General features: G+C 53.2%; 1 protein-coding gene across 2 annotated transcripts in view; it reads right to left on the minus strand.

The window, feature by feature from the left end:
• DNAJC11 (DnaJ heat shock protein family (Hsp40) member C11) overlaps window positions 1-22,254 on the minus strand; it is a 53,770-nt gene that overhangs the window by 12,458 nt on the left and 19,058 nt on the right. For both annotated transcript variants that reach the window (XM_016165339.2, XM_016165340.2), the window contains exons 3-7: window positions 21,492-21,565; window positions 14,807-14,908; window positions 4,578-4,706; window positions 3,700-3,822; window positions 2,684-2,757 (exon numbers count right to left, since the gene is read on the minus strand). In XM_016165339.2, coding sequence (XP_016020825.1) covers window positions 2,684-2,757; window positions 3,700-3,822; window positions 4,578-4,706; window positions 14,807-14,908; window positions 21,492-21,565 — 502 coding nt within the window. The remainder of the gene's footprint in view (window positions 1-2,683; window positions 2,758-3,699; window positions 3,823-4,577; window positions 4,707-14,806; window positions 14,909-21,491; window positions 21,566-22,254) is intronic.

Consider the following 22,254-nt stretch of genomic DNA (forward strand, 5'->3'; position numbering starts at 1 on the left):
GTCATCCCGGGGCCAGCTCTGGCGTGGGAGCAGGAGGAGACCGAGCCTCCACAGAAGGGGGAGGGGGAGGGTGGCGGGGCAGGATCTTTCCAGCGATCCTCCCTGCTGCTCGGCACCCCCCACCCCATCCCAATTTCAGCTGCATCCAGACAGGCCCCTGCAGGTGTGCGTCCCCAGGCAGCAGATCCGACCCACTGCCAGTTAACTCCCCCGGGAGCTTCCCCAAGGTGGCCACCCGCTGGCATCACCCGGCTACTCCAGAGAGTACTGATGGTCACATTCTGACGGCGGGAGTACAGGCCGGGAGTGTCAAGCGCCTGCCAGGTGACTCTACATGTGCAGTGAGGCTTGGGGACCGCTCGCCCAGAGCCCACTGCAGACCGACTAATGCAGAATTTCCGGGCGGGGGCCCAGGCATTTCAAAGCCCACCCAGGTGATGATGATGTACATACACCCTCAGCTGGGCACTACTGACCGCGGCCACCTGAAGAGCCAGCACAGGATGCTGGTGACAACACTTGACGTTGCCGACAGGCTTGGGACTTTGAGTGAAACGATGTACAATGAGGCCACGTCTGGCATGAACAAGAGTTAAGCTCCTGTGGCATCTCATCAACGTGAAGGACACAGGACTGCACTCCAGGTGTTCCAGACCTGCCACGCAGTGAACCGCCTCCTGGAAAGGCTGCTGAAGCTGTTTCCAGGGAGCCGGCCCCATCTTCTGGTTAAAAGCGGGTATTTCATTTCAATAACAAAGGAAGTCACAGCCCTTGACTCTGGTGTTAAGGTGTTAAAAGGTGAGCAAACAGCCGGCCTGGCACCTGGCGAGGGGGGCGGGGGGTTGTTTACCAGCCTTTTATTCTCTCACTCTCCTGGCAAAGACCTGGAAGTGTCGCTTTTGCCATTAAAATAATAATAAACGTGGTAACTCTGATCCTCACTGGCATATTTCCAACAGCTTCCCACGGCCACACACACTGACTCCACTGTCCTCCAGCCCACCCCCCTTCGCACCCACTTAGCTCAGAGTCACACAGACAACATCACTTTAGTGGCACTGGGGCCAGGGGCGCAAGCAGGCAGAAGGGAGATCAAGTCGCTCTTAGAATTTCAAGACAGTTTCAAAATGACATTTAAAGAATCAAAATACAAAGAATGAGATCACTGTTTAATCAAAGTATTAAGATCTAGCATTTGTATCCAGCATGTCCTAGACAGAGACAGACTGACTTTGGGAGGAGGGCGGCCAGGCGGCCCCGCTCGGGGACTGAGCATTCCACGGCTGTCTGCCTGCCTGGCTTGGGGCTGATCCCACACCAACTGAGGTCCCCTCGTCTGGACTCGACCCTAGGATCAGGGCGCCCTAAGAGCAGACGCTGCACGTTAATAAGCTGGCGCCCTTGTTTATGAATCTGCATTTTCAAGTCTGACAAACCCTGGGGACTGTGACAAAATTCCACTTCTACAGCTGCAGAAGCTGACGAGCGGCCAGGCCAGAGCCTGGTGACCATCGGGGCAGATGGACACTCTGAGGCTCGACCAGACGACACGGCCACGTTTCCACAACGAGCGGCCCCTCAGTGCGTCTGGTCTCCAGAATGACGGGCTCTGCCCGAGCGAAGGACCAGTTCCCGGGCCCCTCCTGATGCGGACCCTATTTGGTGGGTCTGGGGGGCCTCAGAGGTGACAATCCTAAGCAGACAAGGTTACGATGGTGCTGACGTATATAACACACTGTGTTCACCTGACGTTCTGGTTAAAAGTGTAAATCCTGGTCCCCTTCCTACACCCACTGAACCTAAGTCCTCCTGGAGCGGAGGCTGGAGAACCCAGGTTCTAACCAACGCAGGGAGCCTAGGCCCCCCGCCCCGTGCTCTCTGCCCTGCTCAGGCTGTGCTCAGGCTCCACTCATCCTCACAAAAAGCGGGCTCCTCCTGCCCCTGAAGCCACGTCTGCTTTCTCACTTTCCTGACTGTCCAAGCGCAGACTGACCTGTGACCTGGCTTTACGGCCACAGCAGAGGGCAGGGATCGCAGCAGGCACGCAGCCGCCCATCCTGGAGGCAAGCGGCCTTTATCAAATGCATCCCCCACCCCGGGGCTCCCTGATGTGCTTTGTTCCTCTGGGGAGAGAGGCTTAGCTTGCCGCCCACCTATTATCTGCACTCACACGGGTACCCTCCCAAGGGGAACGAGGACACCCTGTTGTTCCAGAAGGGACAGAGGTACAGTCCTAGCAGTGTGACGGCACTGCTGGTGCGGGCTCGAAGCTCCAGCACGTCACCCGCCTGAGACCAGGCGGCGTCACGAGCTGCCCCACGGCCCACAGAGTCCCGTGCAGACCTTCACACGTGCTCGGGGACAAAGGAACAACACACGAGCTCATAAATATGTCACCTACGAACATCCCCACGAAGGCTCCGTCCCGCCAGTCTCCGGGGCACTCGCAGCCACTGCGCCCAGGCAGGGCAGGGGCCCTGTCCCCACAGAGGGCACTGCGGCCAGAGCAGGAGCCGCCCCGCCCAGCACACTCATACCACTGGCTCACGCCGGCACTGCAGGACCCGCCTCAGTGACCCTGGAGGACCGACGGGGCCACTCCGGAGGACCTTGACCCAAGGAACACACAGCTTCTGGTCTCCAAAGCCCACAGCGAGCCCCGAGGGGACCCGTCCGCACTCACCATCTCGGCGTGAGGTTGCGGAACAGCTTCAGCCCCAGCAGCGGCCCCTGCAGGTCCCCGGCTCCGAACTCCAGCTGCTCAGAAGGAGAGGAAACGTGAGGCGGGCACCTCGGGCAGCAGCGCGGGCCTCGGGCGAGCCCCTCTGGCTGTGGTCCCTTCCTCCGACTCAAGGCCACATGCCCTGGCCGGGGCCCTGGAAGCGGGGGCCGGAAGAGTCTTACGGTCTCATCGTAACCTCTGGCAGCTGGGGAGGGCTGTGCCCACTGACCCAAAGGGGCTCCAGTGGGGCGTTTCGGAAAGGCGCCCCTCGGAAGAAACGCTGCTCGCCTCTCACGCTCGGGTGACAGGAGAGACCGGCTCCCCGCCCCCCTCCGCGAGGCGCCGCGGCCCCAGGTGTGGGCCCGGCCCCTGGCGCTGGCGCCCGCTTCTCCGCGTTTTTATTCTGCTCTGCGCCGCCATCCGCGGGTGCCGCAGGTGACTGGAGACGGTTCTCTGGGCTCCAGCACTGGACCCCTCCGCAGTTCCGCACGCGCGGCCTGGGAGGCCCGGCCGGCTCCGGCCGCCTCGTTCACTAGTCTGGGTGCCTTTCAAGGCAACGCTCGAATGTTAATTTGATGCAGCTCCATTTGCTCGGCAGCTCCGGCTGTTCAATGACCACCGGTCAGTGGCCCGGAGTGCTGGACAGAGGCGCTGCCTTCTGACCGTGCAGGAACAGGGCAGAGCCGGCAACGGGATCACAGCTGCCGACTTCCCAGCGGCTGCATTTTGGGAGCTCGGCATCTCCAGGGAGACCCTGTTCTAGCTTTGAGCTGTCTGGCAGGCTGAGAGGGCTCCTCAGACACGAGACACGTTCTTCTCTTGGGGAGAGTCAACTTATGGAAGTCTGACATCTGGGACCCTGTGACACACGGATGAGGCTCACCCAGGCCATTCTGAGGGTCAGCTTTACACAGGTGTCAATGCTCAAAAGGAAGGCTTTGCAATGGACAACGTGGCCCTGCCAGTGACGTTCTTACCTCTCCCCATCCCTTCGCGGAAGTGACCCGTCGGAGTGCGAAGTTGATGGAACCCCCACCGTTCCCGTTCTGGGTCGAGAGGCTTCCGGAGAGGATGGCTGTGTCTGTCGCTGTCAGGGGCGCCTAGGAAATGACATCTGCTGGTGAAAAGGAGTCACAACAGCAGCAAGTGCCACAGCAGCATAACGAATACGCCATTAGCACAAGGCAGGTGCCTTCGCGGCTCAGGTGTGTTGAGAAGCGGAATCACCTCACTTTGCCATTTGAACTGCATGTGACCACCAAAGTCATGTTTTTGTAAACGCTTTAATGGGCAAATTTCAAACAAAACAAAAAACAAAACACACACACACCAGGGGACACACAGGGCCAACTGCTGGTTCTCTGTGTGCTCACAGCACCGGGTCACCCTGACGACACTGTGCCTTCCCACGGCCCCACCGGACGCTGGAAGCTCCAAGGGGGCAAGTCCCCGAGCTAGGACTTCATGTTCTAGAATGACGCACTTGAGAGCAGGCAGCTGAGGAGGCAGAGACCCGCCGCAGCCCTCAGTAGAATGGCCTGGCGCTGCCACATCCCGCGTGCAGAGAGGTGACATCCGGGGACCCCAGAGCCCAGCCGAGTGGTGTTTTCAGCACCATGTGGTGCGCCTTGACACTGCCTTAAGACCGGCTCTCGGAATCAGCTCCGGAGGTCCACTTTCGCCCCCAGATCACCATGACCTTGGGCTCGCAGACCACCTGCACTTCCTGACTGGAGAGCCCTGCGCCCCTCGTGAACAGAGATGAGGAACCCCGAGCGTCTCTGCCCGCCCAGCGGCCTGGTGCGCGGCCTCGTTAGCCCGCCCGCTGCCCTCGCGGGGGCGTCTGTGCCCTTACCTCGATGGACTGGGATATGTGCATCTTGTTGATTTCAATCTGCGGAAAGCCACTGCCGGACACGTCTTCGTACTCCTCCTCATAGCGATCGAAGAGGTCCGTGGCATCGATGCCCACGCTGATGGTCCCCTGGGGCAGGAAAACGAGCAGTCAGCACGGGGAGGGGAGCGTACCTGTGGAACGAAAGACACCCCGCTTCGGCAGCTGGCGGTTCGCCGGGTGCAGGCGGGGCGTGACCACGAGGCCCATGGAGCATGAATGTCACGGGCTGAACCAAGCCGCGGCGAGCACTGCCGACTTCTAGAGTCTGAAAATCTGTCATGCTCCAGGCGGTGACGTACGGGCCAAAGACAAGCATTAGGAAAAGAAGCAAGCGCTACGCAATTTGATTTTAGAGACCAAATGGGACCCATTTCACAGCTCTAACCAGATTGTCTCAGGATCGAACCCATGAATGCATAAACCTACAGACTAGCCACACGCATTAAACGCTGTCCTCTTAATACGCCTACTTCACAAAACGGCCGTACAACTGTTTAGAACATAAAAATACCTTCGAAGGCAAAGAAGTGCAAATACAATAAATTAAGAACAAACGGAAGATTTAAAAATGGTCCTGCCTGTTAAAATTAATTTGAGAATTAAGTTTTGAGAGACAGAATATCATATTCTCTCAAGAAATACTAAGTTAAAATTTTGCTGACTGATCAAAATGATCCTTACTCAGAAAAATCAATGTTTATTATTTTCTTTTACTGTCATGAGACTTTTCAAATGGGCATAGATCTTAATCCAATATATAAAACCACTGCCACACACACATTTTTATTACATTTTCTGCAGCCCATTTTTAAAAACTTTATCAAGGTTTAATTTACATAGAGTATAAATGGCACCCATTAAGTGTATAAGTCAATGAATTTTGACAGATGTGTACACTTTTGAAACCATTTCCAAAATCACAATACGGAACCCTTCTATCACCCCAAAACTAGCCGGGGAGGGTGTGTTTTCCTCCATGAGAAGAGGACACATGAATGAAGGTGTGAGGATAATGAGGGGTGAGCCGGTGGCTATCTTGAGGAGGAGGCTGCTGAGGGAGGGAGAAGGTAGATGGAGGGGGTGTCGCGAATGGGTGACCACGCAGCATGTTATGGGGGAGTCATCAGGAATGACACCAGCTTAACCCTGTGGCTTCATTGGGATAGCAATAAGCCCGGACTTCCATCTTTAAACAAAGAATTACCATGATCGATGATATCGTCATCACCTAGTGTTACCTTCGTCAACTGCCGCTGCCTTAACTACGATGCCAGAGTGGGTATGGGGGATGGACCTTCGCTTTGTTCCCCTAACATCTGCCAGGTCTCGTGTGATGCTGTGTGGGAGGCACGGTCGCTGTGGGAGATAACCCATCACTCTTCTTCCATCTCTCTCCAGGGGAAATGTGAGCAGCCCCGCCCGTCCTACCGCCCGCATGCAGGTGCTCCCCGATACGGTAGCCCAGCACCCCTAACTCCTTCCGATCTCAGCTGGCGGCGGGAACAGTCTTAGAAGCTGCTGCCCACTTGGCGCATCAAGCAGGTGGCTGGTGCCCTGGCCTCTGACACGCGTGGAGCTGTCAAGCCTCGGGCGAGCCACGTCCGCGGGAAGCCTGGGCGTGTGTGAACCGGTGTGGAAAGGAGCCGGGCCAGCCCTGCGGCGGCCCGAGGGCGAGCAGCGCGCACGCTCTTGCCGCTGTTCTGCTCCTCTACTGCACGGAGCAGGTCAGGAGCTGGCGCTTTGTCTGTGAAGGGCCGAGGCGTATACTTCAGGTGCTGGGGACCACAGTCTCTGTGGCCACTCGAGGGGAATGCAGCCAGACCATGCGGTAAATGGTGGGGCCTGTGTTCCAATAAAACTTTATTGATCCTGAAATCTGATTTCCATATAAACTTCACATCTCAAAATATTCTTTGGTTTCTGACCATCTAAAAACGTAAAAACCATTCTTAGCTCATAGTCATGCAAAAACAAGCAACTGGCCCAATCTGGCAACTCCTGTTATAAATTAACAGGGTTTCCTTTCTTTCCTCTTTTTTTTTTTTTTTTTGGCGGGGGAGGGGGTGATGCTTTATTTCGATGACCTCTTTAGGCAGCAATGAGATTAAACTCAGTGTAAGTTCGGTAAAAAATATTTAAGTAATAAATTTCCATTTTCCCAGAAAGCTGATGAACTTGTAACCTGAACGTTTTTGTTTTTCGCCACTGACCATCCACAACACTAATGCCGAAGACACGGAAATCAAGTCTTAGATGTGCCGAAGCAATGCCAGCATCTTCTCCAATAGCCAGTCAGTTCTTTTAAGAAAACTATGCCCAAATGTACGTAGCGGGTGTACTTATGTATAAATATGAAAAATGACTTCGTTTGGATCAAATGGTAGTTCCTCTATGGCAATTTCACTCATTTTTCCCATTCTAAGGTTTGCAATGCACAAATGAAAGATAAAGCAATAGCTGTTTACATGTTGGTTCAATTAACACAAGCATTTCACAGCTGCTAATGATGCTGGCTTTGTGCTGGTGTCAATCAAATGCTGCAAAAAGAGAATCCATTAACCTTGACAATCCTTTGATTTCTAGAAGGTGAAACACCTGACCTTATTATAAATGCTATTGTAAACTTGGTCAAAAAGTCCCACACTGAATTTTGTGGTGATATACTCAAATACCAATTTTGGTGAGGTACAGCATCATGGTAAAAATGTTCTCAGAAAATCAAAAAACTCACGGAGCAGAAATATTCTGCAGAAATAGCTACAGTGGAATAATGCACGATCATGTCCTGATAAACTGTGATCGTCTGCCTACGGAAAATAAAGCTGTAGCTGCTAAATCGCACAAATATTTCTGTGTATTCAGAGTAACAGAGTAATTTTTTGTGAAGCCGACTCTGAATACAAAACAGCAGGCTGCATGGCACCGCACTACAAACTGGGCACTGGGCACCGGGCACGCCGGGGCCTCTGCAGAGTTCAAAATGCCAACAATGAAGCCCAACAGACCCCGCAGCGTGACTAAGGAACTGCAGTAGCTGGAAATGAAGCATGTGACCTAGAGTCCCCTGAAATTCATCTCTTGAGGAGGGAAAAACGGAACAAATCAAATGTTAAGAGCTCAAACGGTTTATTGTGGAAGATTTCATAATGGCATTTTGGAACATTTCGATTTTTGGTAAGACTCTTTCGGTGGAGCTGTCATTTATATTCTGTCCCGGAGAGGAATGAAATTGAAACGGCCTACAGTTTCGTGGCATCTGCATCTGACGAGGCATTCAAAAGACCATAAAAACAATCTACAAAAGATTTGTCAGAGAAAAACACTCTGAATAGAGGCAAAAAGACAATGCCTGGGAAAATACTTGAGCCAAAATACAAATCCTAAAATGAAGAAATTTAGAGCTGAGAGAGTATTTTCTCAATTAAGAGCACTATGATACACAGAGAAGACGCGACTAAATGTCAAATGTCAAATTTACCAAATATGAATGCGACTTTTATGAAGATGGTAGGCAATATTATGGAAGGAAAAAAAAAAAACCACTTTCAACATGCACTCCTCAGGAAACCAGCGGCGACGCAGTGAGAGTTCGAACCCAGAGGCCTCCTGGGAGTCGCGCTGCTGGCCTCGCGCCCTTGCTGAGCCCGCTCCTGGACTCTGCTCTGGCCAGGTGCTGCTCTTGCTTTTGTCCAGCACAGACAGTCCAGGGCACTTGACGGGGCAGACCGCGAGGCCACAGGCAGCCGTGCAGCTTCTTCCAGGCCTCTGCACGGTGCTTTCCAGGGAAGCGAGATGCCATGGAACAGCCCGACCAGCCCGGGCCTGCCATGCTGTCGGGGAGCCCGAGCTGGCCCGGGGAGGGGCCACACGGAAGGGGCGCGGGGTCATCCTCAGCTGTGTCAGGCACCCCGGCCGGGGCGCGTGGAGGCGCAGGAGAACAGACGCCGTCTCTGACATGAGACCCAGCTGCCACCAGACTGGGACTGCACGAGGCCCCAGGCGAGGGCCGTCTAGCCGAGGCCAGGTGGCCACAGAGAAAAGTCCAGTAGTTCTCGCAAGCTGCTAAGTTCTGGAGTCGTTCGCCATGCAGTGATACGCAACCGGAATGCACAGCATCGGAGGAAAATGACTGGTAAACTGGTTGAAGTGTGTGAACGTGTCAAAATAACGCTTCCGTTACTTTTAATGTTCACATACTAGACACGACTTAAAAGTTTTGTTTTAAAGTACATAGGTACATTTTTTGAAGAAATTTCATTTTTGAAAATAGTTTTGAATAAATAAACCTTTTTAGAGGTTCTCCAATATAATGAAACTGGTGTTGGTCAAAAAATACTGTAAAAAATTACATAATTTCAATTATTGTGAACACCTCTTTTTGCTCTCAAAAACGTCCTGGATGATGACTTGCACGGTCCCCTTGCCTACGTGCCGCTCTGAGGATGGCGGCTTACGGCGGATGAGGGCAAAGCCGCCGGCACTTTCCGAGCTGAATGGTGGGTGTGACCTGAATGGTGCAGGCTCCCTGGCTGCTGTGGGCCCACGAGGAGGGAGGCGGCCAGGAGAGGCCATTACGCAATCCGCGAAGAGAGAAAGAGCGGCAGCGGCCAGACTGCCCACGCGTGTGTGTGTTTTGTAACTGGCCACCTCAGTCAGCTCATCGGTCCTGTTTGTTTGCAGTTGGCTCTTTGAAGACAGGTAATCACATCACATGCAAATAGAGCTCTTTCGCTATTTATATCTTTTGTTATTTGTCTAATCGCATTGGCTAATACGTCCAGGTTAATGTAAAATATGGTTTTATTTCTTCTCCTTTGCTCATTTAAAAAGAAAACTTTTTAAATGATAAATATTTGTGTTAACTCCACAGTTACAATCAACTGATTCACCGGAGGGTAGAGCAGCATTTAGAAGTCTGACTTCTGAGACTCGACAGGCTTTGGTGCTGATCCAAGTCTATGGGAAAGGACCAGCCCAGAAAGTAAGCGAGCACAATGCTGGGCGCAAGTCCCCGCGGTACCCGAGGAAGCCACTGTCCCAGAGAGCGATGGATGAAGTCGTTCCGAGTTTGCAAGGATGTCTTTTAATGTTTTAGAGAGTGGCTTAGACGCCTGCCTTCTGCTCCTCTTCCATTTCAAGGAAATAACCTTTTGAAATGAACTGGTCACAGTACCACAACCGGATAGAGTTCTTCTCTATGTGCCAAACAGGGTTTGGCTGCGACTTACGATTCATTTTCACTTTTGAGATAATGTGCTTTTATACAATGAAAAGTCACACTTTTGAGATGAATGAAAGGTTTGAGGATGAAAAAGGATTGAGGAAAAAACAAAACAAAACAAAACAGAACTCTAACACTTGATAAATTGAGTTATTTTTTTCAATATCTTCCAACTGAATATATGTAAGTTTGTTTCCTTTTATTATTAAATTAAATCACATCTTTCAAATAAAAGGTCTACAAAGGAAAATACTTTCAAGTACTCTTATCCAGTCCAAATGATGAAACTTTTAAAGCATTTTACTTTTCCCCCTTGCTACTTGCATATTTCGCCTTACTTTTCTACAGCAAGGTTGTCAAGCCTTTTCCATGAAGGGTCAGGTAGTATGTTCGGCTCCTGCTGGAATGACTCGAGTCAGTGGCTGTGCTGTAAGACAGCCACAGGCGATATGTAAAGGAATGAGCTTCGCTGGGTTCTAGTAAACCTTTATTTATGGACATGGAGATCTGAGTTTCGTGTCATTTTTAGGTGTCAAATTATTACTCTTCTTTTGACTTCTTAAAAACTGTTAGAAGTGTAATAAAAACCATTCTTAGTTCATGGGCTGGACAAAAACAGGCGGCAGGTCACAGCTGGCCGACCCTAGTCGTGGGGCACCGAACTGTGCCATCAAGGTATAAAAGACGGCAGCAATGACAAGTCCTGTAGAGTCCTTTACGTGCAACGATGGAGCTGAAACCCTGTCAGTGAGCTCGTGAATGGAAGCCGTTCCCATCAACCCCTCGCTCGACGCTCCTCACACGGAGCCAGGACCACCTTCCCCTTGGGGACGCGCTCTCGGCGCGAACCTTGAGCCGGCGAGTCAGTCCAAGCCCACCGGCCCTCCTTTCCCCGCTCCATTCGAGTTCCCTGGGATCTCTCAGAAGCTGGGTTTCGTCCTTCCACTTCTGGTCACCTGTGATTGTGACAAATGCACCTTCGCTGACATCATTCAGGAATTCTGAGCTTGCCGAGCCAGAGCCCGGCTCCCAGGCTGAGAAGCTCCGCCCCAGGTTGGAAAGGGGGCGTGCGTCAACCCTGAGTGGAATCGGCTGCTCATTCAGCTCCATTCTGAATTATTTTCACGTTCACATTTATCTATCTGGCCATAAGGATGACGTGAGAAATTTCTGTCAAATGCGATCTCAATAGCAGCTATTTACTAACTGAAAATTCCACCAAGGGAGGCAATTACGTTAAGAGGCGACGGAACATGCTCGCTTCACGACGGCTGATGAACCCAAGGCGGCTCTCGCGAGGCTGTCGCCAGGCTCCTTCTGTCTGCGATCGGCTGGACCTGCATCCTCTGGTTCTGGGGGTCCAAACACACACTCGCCAGGGTTCCCGAGACCACCGTGCACCCCAGCCCCACTGGCCCCCTGGGCCTCCCGCTGTGTAAACGGCGGTCTGTAACTCTCACGTCCTGTTTGCAGGTGACCGCAGGACGGGAGTGGAGCAGTCCTCCAGCTCGTACCCCTTAAACGGCCTTCTCCGTGCCGTCTGCACGGCCAGCCGCCTCTTCCCTCCACCAAAGACCCCACTTTGTACGACGGCACCCGCCCAGACTCGATCCCTTGCCCTTATGTGACAACTCCGGGTTCTCCGACTCCAGCGGCGGCCTGCCCCGGCGTGCGGCAGGCTATCGTTTGCACCAGCCAGCACGAGCACACGGGTGTCCCGCCAGCCGGATCGAGTCGGTTTACGACATCACAACCGTTTCCGCGGAACAGAAGTCATGAGCACGGGCTCGTTCGGATGGCGGTCATCGTTAGCCATGGCACCGACACAAATCTTTTAAAAAACCCCTTGAAGGTAATTAACGTACTCAGACATCTTCATGAAAACATTGTGGATTTGAAAATATTTTTATGGTTATATATGTCTTCCTTGATACACTAAATTTTTTCCTGATAAAGCTAGATTGTGTTTTCAAGCTGTTACAGGAACCGCACTGATAAGATGGCTTTTCTAATACCGGAAAGGGTCCCTCCAGGGAGTTTGTGTCAACCTGTGACAGAGGAAGGAGAGTGCCGTGTTCCAGGAAATAACGCAACAGCCTCCGTGAAACTACGTAACCGGGTCCAGAAGGAAAGCAGTCGGCACCCTGAGACGGACAGCCAAGCCCAGACAGCCGTCCGCGGACGCGTGGGTCTGGACGCGCTCACGGCGCGGGCGGCAGTGATGCCCTACGGTGCCGCCGGAAATCGCCTCCCAAAGCGGCTGTCGTCCACAGAGACAAGACGTACGGGCATTACCAAGGAAAGGAATTAAAATAATCAATATCAAGAAAGCCCGGCAGAGAGCGGCCCTGCTGTATGATCTTAGTCTCTAGAGGTCGAGAAATGTAGATGATTCGGCCGATAAAATGGAGATCTGAAAGGCAAAGGGAGGGCGGCCAGCGCGGTGCCATCAGGCCGCGGTCACACACAGTCCTGGAGGGTGCAGCCGAACCTGGTCATCTGTCCAGCCACAGGCCCCCCACCCCGGCTCAGCGTGACTGGCCCTGGAGACCCCAGGACCCCTTCCCAGCAGGAAACAGAGGAATTTATTCACACACGGCAAAGGCGGACATTGAAGGCAATTAAATGAGGGATTTTGGGTCTTTTGGCCCTGGGCGGCGGGCCTCGTGGCAAACTTCCCATCACACGCAGGGAGAAACGGGGCGCAGGGCTGGAGGGCGGATCCCACACCGAGCCCAGGGCACGACTCCACGTGGCAAGCTCTCCCTCGCCGCCCCTGGCGCAGGCGGGCACGCGTGTGCGTGTGTGTGCACACGCCTGTGTTCCCTCGGCTGCAGCCAGCGGCTCCGCTCATCCCTCCGGGTCCCACTCAGTCCACTCACACTGAGGCTCACAGGTGGCTGGCCACACCCCAGCAGCACTGGGCTCAGCCACGGGACCAGGCTGACGGCGCTGTCGGAGGGCCATTCGCAAAGCCCAGCCGACAGGTCCCATCCGAACCCAGCCCCCGCCGGCCAAGGAAGTGCCCGAGCACGCCAGAGGCCCCGCGCAGGGACGAGCGAAACTCAGGGCAAGCTCGCGTCCTCAGCCTCGCCTCGCCTCACGCCGCTCTGCTCTTCTTCAGCAGGCCCGTCTTCCGCTAATAAACTACTATTTCCTGGTTTCCAACCGTTTAACCGCTTGCTGAGATGGAGGATACCTTCACTGTGCACAGGCCAGACGGTCGGCTCTGCGGCCGGCAGCACCGTCAGCTGGTACCTCCTCCCACGGGGCCCCGTTCCTGGCACACACATCCCACTGGGAAACCCCTGCCCACAAAGTCTTGCCGACGGAGACAGAGGGAACGATCCATCCAAGCCGCAGGCGGCTGTGTCGCCGGCCGACCCCCTAAAGCTGTGACCCTCTGCGGGGTCTGAGTGGCAGGCCAGTGCTGAGCCCACTGGTCGTCAAGTGTCCTTCCCCCTACGGTCTTCCTAAAAGAGATCAGCCCTTTCTTCTCAGGATGAGACTGTTCCCAACCTTTCTGCTCATCTCGAAGAGCAAAACACTCGGAAATGGAATCGAAAGCTCTCAGAGTGCCGCGGGGCCGACATCTGCTCGTCACTCGGCGTTTCTGGCTAGAAACAGTCTCATCTGTTTGGAAGCGGTTCATGGACGTAAACTGGGAATTTCGCAGCGCCTCGCGCGCCGTGTCAAACGGTCACAGCCGTGCTCCCTCACTGCACGGGAACGCGGCCTGGAGACACGTTCCCACAGAAGCCCGGACGGCAATCGCTGCGCTCACCCGGACGGCCGGCTTCATCACAGGACACAGAGGCTCCGGCTGCCGTGACGTTCTGGTCCCCTTCACTGCTCTGAATGCAGCTCGACTCCGGCAGAGCAGCAGAGGTCCCGGGGCCACCGCCCGCTCTCGCCAGGCTCCCACCCCGTCTCCTGGGCCCTCGCCTCCACCTGCCAGCGCTGACCTTGTGAACCAGGCCTGCCCCCAGGGTACCGGCCCCCGGGCTCGGCGGGGAGAGCAAGAGGGGAACCCACTCGTTCGGGTGCCTCGGAGATTTTCAGCTCCCCCAATCATCTGGCACGCCGAGTCGCTTCGGCCAGTGATTCAACTCTCTACCGCCCTCTGACCAATGCGCCTGCGGAAGCCATCGCCTGTCGGAGGGGAGGGAGGGCGCGGGCACCCCCGACCGTACCCTGAAGCGCGGGGTTCAAACAGACGGGCGCGTGTGGAACGCACAGTCCTTTAAATGCCGCAGGGGTCTTCCACTTTCTAGAACGCGTTTGATCAGAAGTTTGTAGCACCGTGCTTCCCGGTGGTAAGCCAGCATTTGTTCTTTAGATTTTCAGGCTGCCTGCCAGGTCACCCTGGCCACACTCACTGAGCCCGACTGCCGAGTCCCCTTATTAAACAGCTGAACAGAACACCGGGCCATGTTCAATTAGCCAGACAGTGCGACTGGCATCTCAACTTGACCGAGACATCCTATTTGCCACAAGACTGGGGTGCGCACTCAAAACACTATGCCTCCCCAAGAAATTAAAGGACAAAGACAGTACAGGCAGGACTGAAAAGTCACTCTCAGACTCGGGAGTGTGACTGGATTATGTGACTCGAACTCTGCTGGGGACTTGCGCGAGTTAAAGCGGATCGCCTCCCACTGCCACGGCGGCTGGCGCTCGTGGCGCTGCTGGCCCAGCACGGTGCAGCGCAGGCCCTGCTCAGCGCCGCCTGGAAAGGCCCTCGGCCCCCCGCCTCACCCGGACTGGCGCGAGGACGCCTGCTGCCCCTTCGCGCGCCTGGGGGCTGTCCTCCCCGACACTGTCCCCTAACTGCTCTCCACATGCGCAGGGTTCGGGCCGGGCGATGAGCCTGGGAAGCCTCCTCGGCCTCTGGGAGAGCCACGGGGTTGGGTTTGTCTCCGGCGACAGCCCTGCGCCCGTCCCCGTCAGGCCGGGCCCCGCTCACCTTGGGGTTGGTTCGCTGCTGCAGCCTCCTCTCCTCCCTCTCTCTCTGCAGCCGCTCGAACTCTTCCCTGATTTCGGCTGGCGTCCGCCTCCTCTCCACGACCTGCGGGCGGAGCAAGAGGAAAGCGCAGGTCAGGCCCAGGCAGGGAGGGGATGCACGCCGAGGGCCGGCACTGCTGACGGGCTGTGCAGACGGCGCCCAGGGCCCGCCATTCCTTCTCCCCGGAGACCCAGAGAGGTCAAAGCGGCCGGGATGAGTGTCTCCACCAGACGCCCGGCTCCAGGCCCCGGCGAGGCAGCTTCACCGGCGCAGCCGCTCGGCCGAGCCCTGGTCCTTCCCAAGGTCGTGGTCTCCGGAGAGACTTAAGCAGCAGTATTTCCTTCCGTCTTTAGTAGCTCTTTTCTGAGGCTGCAGGAATCTTATGAAGAAAACATCGCTGTAAGTCTCACAGTTTAAATTTCCTAACGAGTCCCAGAGGACAAGTGTCACACATCAAAATGAAAGCAAAGCTGTGCACAAAGGCACTGTCACCCCTCTTCTCCCATGTGCTGGCCGTCTCTGGAGATGCCCTTTGAGCTTCTTGGGCTGAGGGAGCATAAGCTACCAGGTCTCAGTGTTTTTCCAATCGTGGGACTCTTCCCCCATAATATGATATGAACCTCAGAATGTGTGATATCAATTCCACTTTAGTATAAAAACACGCAGGTACCAAACAGCAAACCATGTTAACACTTGGGGAAGCACACGGATGTCAGATCCATGAGAAAATAAGGCATCTCATCTCGGCCTTTCTTAGTTCATCATGAAAGAAAGACAAAGTAGGTAAGATTTCAACGAGGCAAGGACCTCGTCGCCATGGACTGCAGGTGCCATACCTGTGAGAGAGGAAACTGTACCACGTGATTTCCCAGGGGCCCAAATTCTACGGCCTGCAAGGCACACAGAGAGCAGGAGCAGAGCGGGCGGGACCGAAGTCATCGCATGAACGAGGGGGAAAGAGACCAAACCGCGTATTCCCTGCGTCAGTGGGGGAAATACGGGGGGGGGGAGGTCCTGAGGCTGCTCAAAAAACGTCTAAAAAAGGTAGATGATGTGAGAAAAAGCTACCTTGGAAATCATGAGTTTAAAAAATTATTTTTAAAAAAGACATTCTTATAGTTAAAAAAACACACACACCAGTACAGTACAGAAGGATACGAAACAAGCACGATTTTCCTCATAAGCCATCCTCCCCCTTCCCACGGGTTAGCAATTAATTTTTAATGTATTTTCTAAAAATCTCCTGTGCACATGCATGTATACACATGTGTATATATGTTTTAACATAAATGGGTTCACATTATAGGTTTTGTGCAACTTGGTTTTATTATTCAGTAGCATAGAAAAAGAAAAATAAGTCCAAAAACTGGCCTATCCGAAAACACTTTTGAGAAATCTGTTCATTACAGCTTCAGGAAGTACACAGAAAATAATAATGAAAACAATATTTTCTCCTCTAATAACCGAATGTAAATCGCTAATCACTGAAAAGGGGAAGGTGGTTCTCCTAAAGGAAGCTCTGAAATAAAAACACTGTTAAGGGCATCCGAGAACAAAATGGAAGTCGTAAACGGCAGGACGGCGGCTGCGCTGTGGCCTCTGAAAATCCACACTTCTTACACTGACCTGAGATGGTAAGCTGACCCTGCCAGTTCTTACGACAGTGCGGCGTGGGCCCCCATGCATGGCGCTTTCTCTGCCCCAAGGTCGCCCTATCTTGGACAAAAAATGAGGTCCTGCTTTTTAAGTCTGCACTGTCTTCGCAATCTCCCCTCAGCTTCTCCCTTCATCAAAACAAAATTAACAGAGCTTTAGGAAATGTAGGTAACCAACTACTCCATTTTACTCAAAGATCAAGGAAAAGTGATGTAAAGAGTTTATTTTTATTTTATTATTTTTTTTCTAGGCGAGGCACTCTTTGGTTGACCTCACAGATTACAAGGACCTTGTCAGTTTACAATCTCTTATTTTTTATTTTTCACATCTACAGCACCTGGCCCTAGGTGCTGGTCTCCCATCCAAGTACTAACCAGGCCTGACCCTGCTTAGCTTGCGAGGTCAGCCGGGATCGGGCTTGTTGAGGGCAGCAGTGCCACAGACTGATTTAAATAGTTTAAAAAATTCTTCATGACTCTTGAAGCCTAATCCGGTGGACCTGAGATTTACTTATGTGACTTACTCGAACCCCTGTCCAAGGTGACCTAAGTGACTCATTACTGAGGAAAGAGGGTCTGGGTGGGAAGTGCTTCCTCCACGGGGCCCAGTCACCAGGCTCTCCCATCTGGATAAAAGATTTTGTACTGAATATTCTATTTGCAGGATGCTAGTGTTAAGGATGTAGAGTGAACAAAAGTTTGATTGATTAGCCGTAACTTTAGCTTGTGACATAGACTCCATAAATATGGCCCTATACTGATTTTTTTTTTTTTAATAAAAAGGTTTGTACGAGTCCAGGAATTAAGAGGCTGGAAAGCTGCAGGCCCCAGAGGCCGGGGCAGAACGGGGTTTGTTTTCAGGAATTCTAGCTGTCTGACCTTTGCCGACTGAATTAACAGCTGAGAATTACTGTCTCTTTGTCACTCCCTGTGACAAGCTGAAGAGGCGAATATTGCCCAGGTGCTAAGTCGCTCCATTTCTAGTCGTATTTTACCTAAGTTCTGCAACGGTTGGTGCATAATCAGAGCTAATTCAAAGCCGGAGTGGCTGGCCTCCCTGGAGGAGGAGGAGTTGGCAGGGCCCCCCCAGCTCCCCCTGCCCGGGCCCGTTTTACACCCTTCGTCACCCAGAGCACGTGATGGCGGAGAGTGGGACGGCCAGCGGCGAGTCCCTTTTTCCGCCTCAGTAGCCTTAGATTTAAGCATCTAGGAACACGGCACCCTGCACTGCGTCAGTTGGTAAGTACGAGACGTTGTCAATGTTTTTCATCAACAGTATCATATGCGGCTCACAAATCTACATACCTGCACTGTCCACCTTGCCATTCTCACCTGTCCCTGTGTCCGCCAGGAACACTGACTTACTGTGTGGGAAACGGGGACAGAGCTCTCTGAAAGTGAGGTGGCATGGTGAACAGTGTGGACATGCAGTGGGCATTACCTGTGATGACCTGGGAGACCTCAGGTAAGTCACTTCACCTCTCCAAGCTTCGGTTCCCTGCTCTGAATGAGGAGCTTACACTACGTGATGCCTGAGGTGTCGTCTGGTTTAAAAAAATTCTGATTCTAGCTAGTCAACGTTTATTTTGGGATAATTTTAGAAAATTAGTTAGAACTTAAGAACAATTGCAGAGACAGGACAGACAGTTCTTGCATGGCCTTCGCCCAGCTTCCCATTACCTCGCGTGACCGCGGAACACCTGTCAAGTGGAAGAAACCAGCGGTAATTGGTACATCACTATTAACCGAACCTGGACTTTCCAGATTTCACTAGTTCTTCCACTAACACCTCTTCCGTCTTCCGGGGTCCGATCCAGGTCCGGAACTGCATTTGGTCGTCACATCTCGGTCTCCTCCGATCTGTGAGCTTGTCTACGGCCTGCTCTCCGTGACCTTAGGCACATCATAGCTCTGAAGGCAGGCTGACTTTCTCAGACACTGCGACACTGAGTCGCAGGAAAAAGTGCCACGTGGCGCATGCAAGGGCCCACAGACGACTAAATGGGGGGTGATCTGGGCCGGGGGCGCCTCCAGCTGTGACCCGGGTCACCTGGTCTCCGGCTGTTACCAGATTCAGAGCTAGATTTCCGCCACTTGGAAGAAGAGACCCATTTCATTTCCACCGCGGGCCTCTGCACGGACATGGCTACCCAACTCCAGGGACTAAACTGGCCGGTTTTACAAGCTGGGAGTGACTGCATGTCACTCCCCTGGAATCCTGCCGCAGACTGGCAGTTGACTGAAGGTTAAAAAAACAAAACAGAACAAAACTGAAAACTTACCTAATGACTGAAAACAGGCCAATGTTTTAGGCTATCTACAAAAGCTGCACTCCATGTCCAGCGTCCACCCATGGCGGGGTGACCCCACTGCGGGGGCGTGGGGTGACTCTGCGTCCCCGAGCGCTGGCATTGCGGGGTTAAAGGCGTCTCAGCCGCTAGGGCTGTTTAACGGTGTCCTCCATTCTGACTGCTACACATGCGTAGTACTAAGGGGTACGTGGTCCCGGGCGGGGGCTGGGAGTGAAGGGGGGGACCCTCCTCGCAGGAGAGGAGCTCCCTCGAGGAACGAGGGCGCCAGCTCCATAAATGCGCGCGCGGTCCCTGAGACTCTCCCTTTGCAGCGTGCCCGTGGGCGCAATTCTCCCCTCCTACGCTAGGACCTGATACCCTCCGGGGAAATATCTGGGGAGGTGTCCTCACGGGGCCGTCTTTGAAGGCATTTTTTTAAAATAATGATTTCATTATTAGTTTTGAATATACAGAACACTGGTTAGACACTTTCGTAGTTTACGAAACGATCCCCCGGCTGCTCTTTCTCCCCACTGACTCTTCGCCCAGTCGTCACGTTGCCGCTGACTGCGTTCCCCGCGCCGGCTCCCCATCCCCGGGACCGGTGCCGCTGACTGCGTTCCCTGCGCCGGCTCCCCATCCCCCGACCGCCCATCGGCTACTAGCTTGCACCTCTTTGACCCTTACCTCTCTCTCCCAGCCCCCGCCCCTCCCTGCTGGCCATCGCCAGATAGCTCTCTATGTTGGTGAGTCTGTTTTCGATTAGTTTGTTCTTTTTGCTGCTTAGATTCCGCGTAAGTGAAATCATACGGCATTTGTGTGTGTGACTCACTGCACCCAGCATGGCCACCTCCAGGTCCCCGTGCTGTAGTGCACGGCGGGATTTGCCTTCAGTGAAGGCTCAGCATCAACGCAAAGGCAGCTAATGCTGACCGTCGAGAACCTGTTTCCCTCAGTTCACTAAAAATGTGATTATGAACACTTATCTAGTCCCCTTCTGCGATGGTGTGCGGTTTTATGATCACTGCTGTGTGCGTTGCGTTGCTTTGTTTCTAATGGGGGGACACTCTGCTCCGGCGATAGGAGACCAAGCAGTATTTTGCCAGGAAGACGGCACCCCGCTGGAGTTGGGGTAATGCTGCTGGGAATCAAACACCCAGACCCGGGAGTGGGGACATGTGAGACAGGCCACAGCTTTTCAGTGGCCCCGACTGCGGCCGTGAAAAACTGCAGCCAAACCCATGCCTTAAAAAAAAAAAAAAGGGCACTTTTACGTGGTGTATGATGAGTGAGCAGAAATTCAGTACATGCAAGTTTTTCTCTTTTGGATGAAAAAGCTAAACTATTAGACTTCATATTCAGCTGCGATGAACTAATCTGACATGAAGCCATTTCCACTGAGCCACAGGCCGGAAACCGAAGGCCCACTGGAGCCAGGCGGGGCACGTGGATGCGCGAGGGGCCAGAGGTAACGCAGCAGGGAGTGGCGGGGGCCAGGACGCGCTGGACAGCACAGCTCTGTCCAGGCTCAGGGGCGGAGGTGCCTCGGATGTCGCTGACGCCTCACAGGACGGTCAGATACTGCGTTGCCAGATCTGATTTTTTAAGAGAAGACAGAAGGCTGGATTTTTATGCAAGACTCCCAAGATTTAAATGTTAGCAACTACTATTCATCGTGTGGGCTGAACATGGCCCAGAAGGCCCCAATATTAAGCAGTAATGGAAAGCACGATAGAATCTCTTCTAACTTATCTTCCTATCCGAAGGCCTTTACGACGGTTTCATATGAGAATCAGAAGAAACAGGTATACGGGTTTGAGACGAGACACCAAAGGAACTCCAAGGGAAATCTCACGTGATGATGAAAGACTAATTCAAGGCATGTCGATTTAATGTTAACAGCCGACCAAAATTTCTCGGGCACCAGAACCAAGTTTCTCTAATGAAATTCAGTAATGACACCTACTTGTTCTTAGAGCAATTTGGACTTCTACAACTTCTCCTCCTCCTCATTTTCCGGATCATAACATGCAAGTACAAGGGAGTCGAATGACTTCCCAAGGCTCTGAGACAAGTCGGTGGCAGACTACGAGAAAACGGAACCTTCCAAATTCTAGTGATTGTTCTTGCCCAGCATGGCTGCCCAGGTGACCTAGTCCACGGATACCTGCTATCCACTATTTTGTTTAACTCACCCTAGTTGATAACATTCTAATACTACAGCACACGGGCCATTACAGACAATTTAGTTCATGAGTTCTCAACTTTCCTCTGCTTCCGTTTTGTTCACACGCGCGACACCTCACCAATGGAAACGCTCCTGAAGTGCAGTTACTCGTGACTTGCCGTGGAGAGAGAGGCTCAGCGGTGCGGGGCGCGAAGGATGTGTCCGCGGAGGCGCCAGTGCCCCTTGCAGAGACTGTCTTCCGTCTGCACCCCCGCCGGCCCGCTCCCTCCCCCGGCTACCAGCTACTGGGCTGGTCTGAGGTCCCTCTTACTTTTCACCTGACAGGTTGAGAAACGGAGAACACGCTGACGACCGACTTGCCCGAGCCCAGAACTCGGTCTCTGTAACCCACACACAAGGCAAGGAGGGGAATCTAACGTCTTCGACTCGTCTCAAAGATGTCATCACAGGCCGGGGGGTGGGGGGTGGCTGTTTTGTCGTTGTCTGATGCCCGGATGCAAGGTTTCTCTTACCTCCCATCCTTCCATTTCCAGGCCTCTCTTCCCATATATGTCATAGATGGCTCTGGTCTGGGGGTCACTGAGCACTGCAAATGAAAAAGCAGACATGTCACCGCGGACAGAGTGCAGTCTTCGGTCCTGCCGCCGCTGCCATCGGGCAAGTCCCCTCTTCTTGCCCCCCCACAACCAGAGCCTTCCTAGAGACCGTTTCGCTCCCTGTGCGCCTTTCTTCCTAATGCTTTTCGGATCCAATGAGGCCGTGTTTAAGTGTGGCTACAAATGACAAACACCAGATTCTTGTGCCCCGGCCACTCCTAACTGCGAGGCGCTGGCAGGAAGCTGCACGGACCTGTCGCTACAGGACAGGTGTAGTTAAAGGGTTTAGTAAGCTTCCACCGCAGTCCATCAAATACCTTGGCTTGAAAGAGTTAATTCTCGTTTCTAAAGAAGCTTAATGTAAAACTAGGGACAGGCTCTGATACTAGGAAAGTCTGATTTACTGCTTATCTGTAGAGTCTCACTAACTCCTGAGACAGTCTATTTTTTGCGCGCCTCTCCGCTTTATTTGGAAATCATTTTAAAACACACAAACACCTGTCACTACGGTGCTGGCCACATCACCTAACATACATCCGAAAAGGATGTGTCAGTCAGGCTGGGAGCTCGGCAAGTTTAAATGTCAGTAGAGGAAAGAGCCATTATCTTCCTCCTCTGCTCTGCCAACCTCTTGAGACCTTTGAATCTTCTCTCCCCTGAGACTTCCTATACAGTTTTA

This window comes from Rousettus aegyptiacus, unplaced genomic scaffold (genome assembly GCF_014176215.1).
Source record: "Rousettus aegyptiacus isolate mRouAeg1 unplaced genomic scaffold, mRouAeg1.p scaffold_m13_p_1, whole genome shotgun sequence".
NCBI lineage: Eukaryota > Metazoa > Chordata > Mammalia > Chiroptera > Pteropodidae > Rousettus > Rousettus aegyptiacus.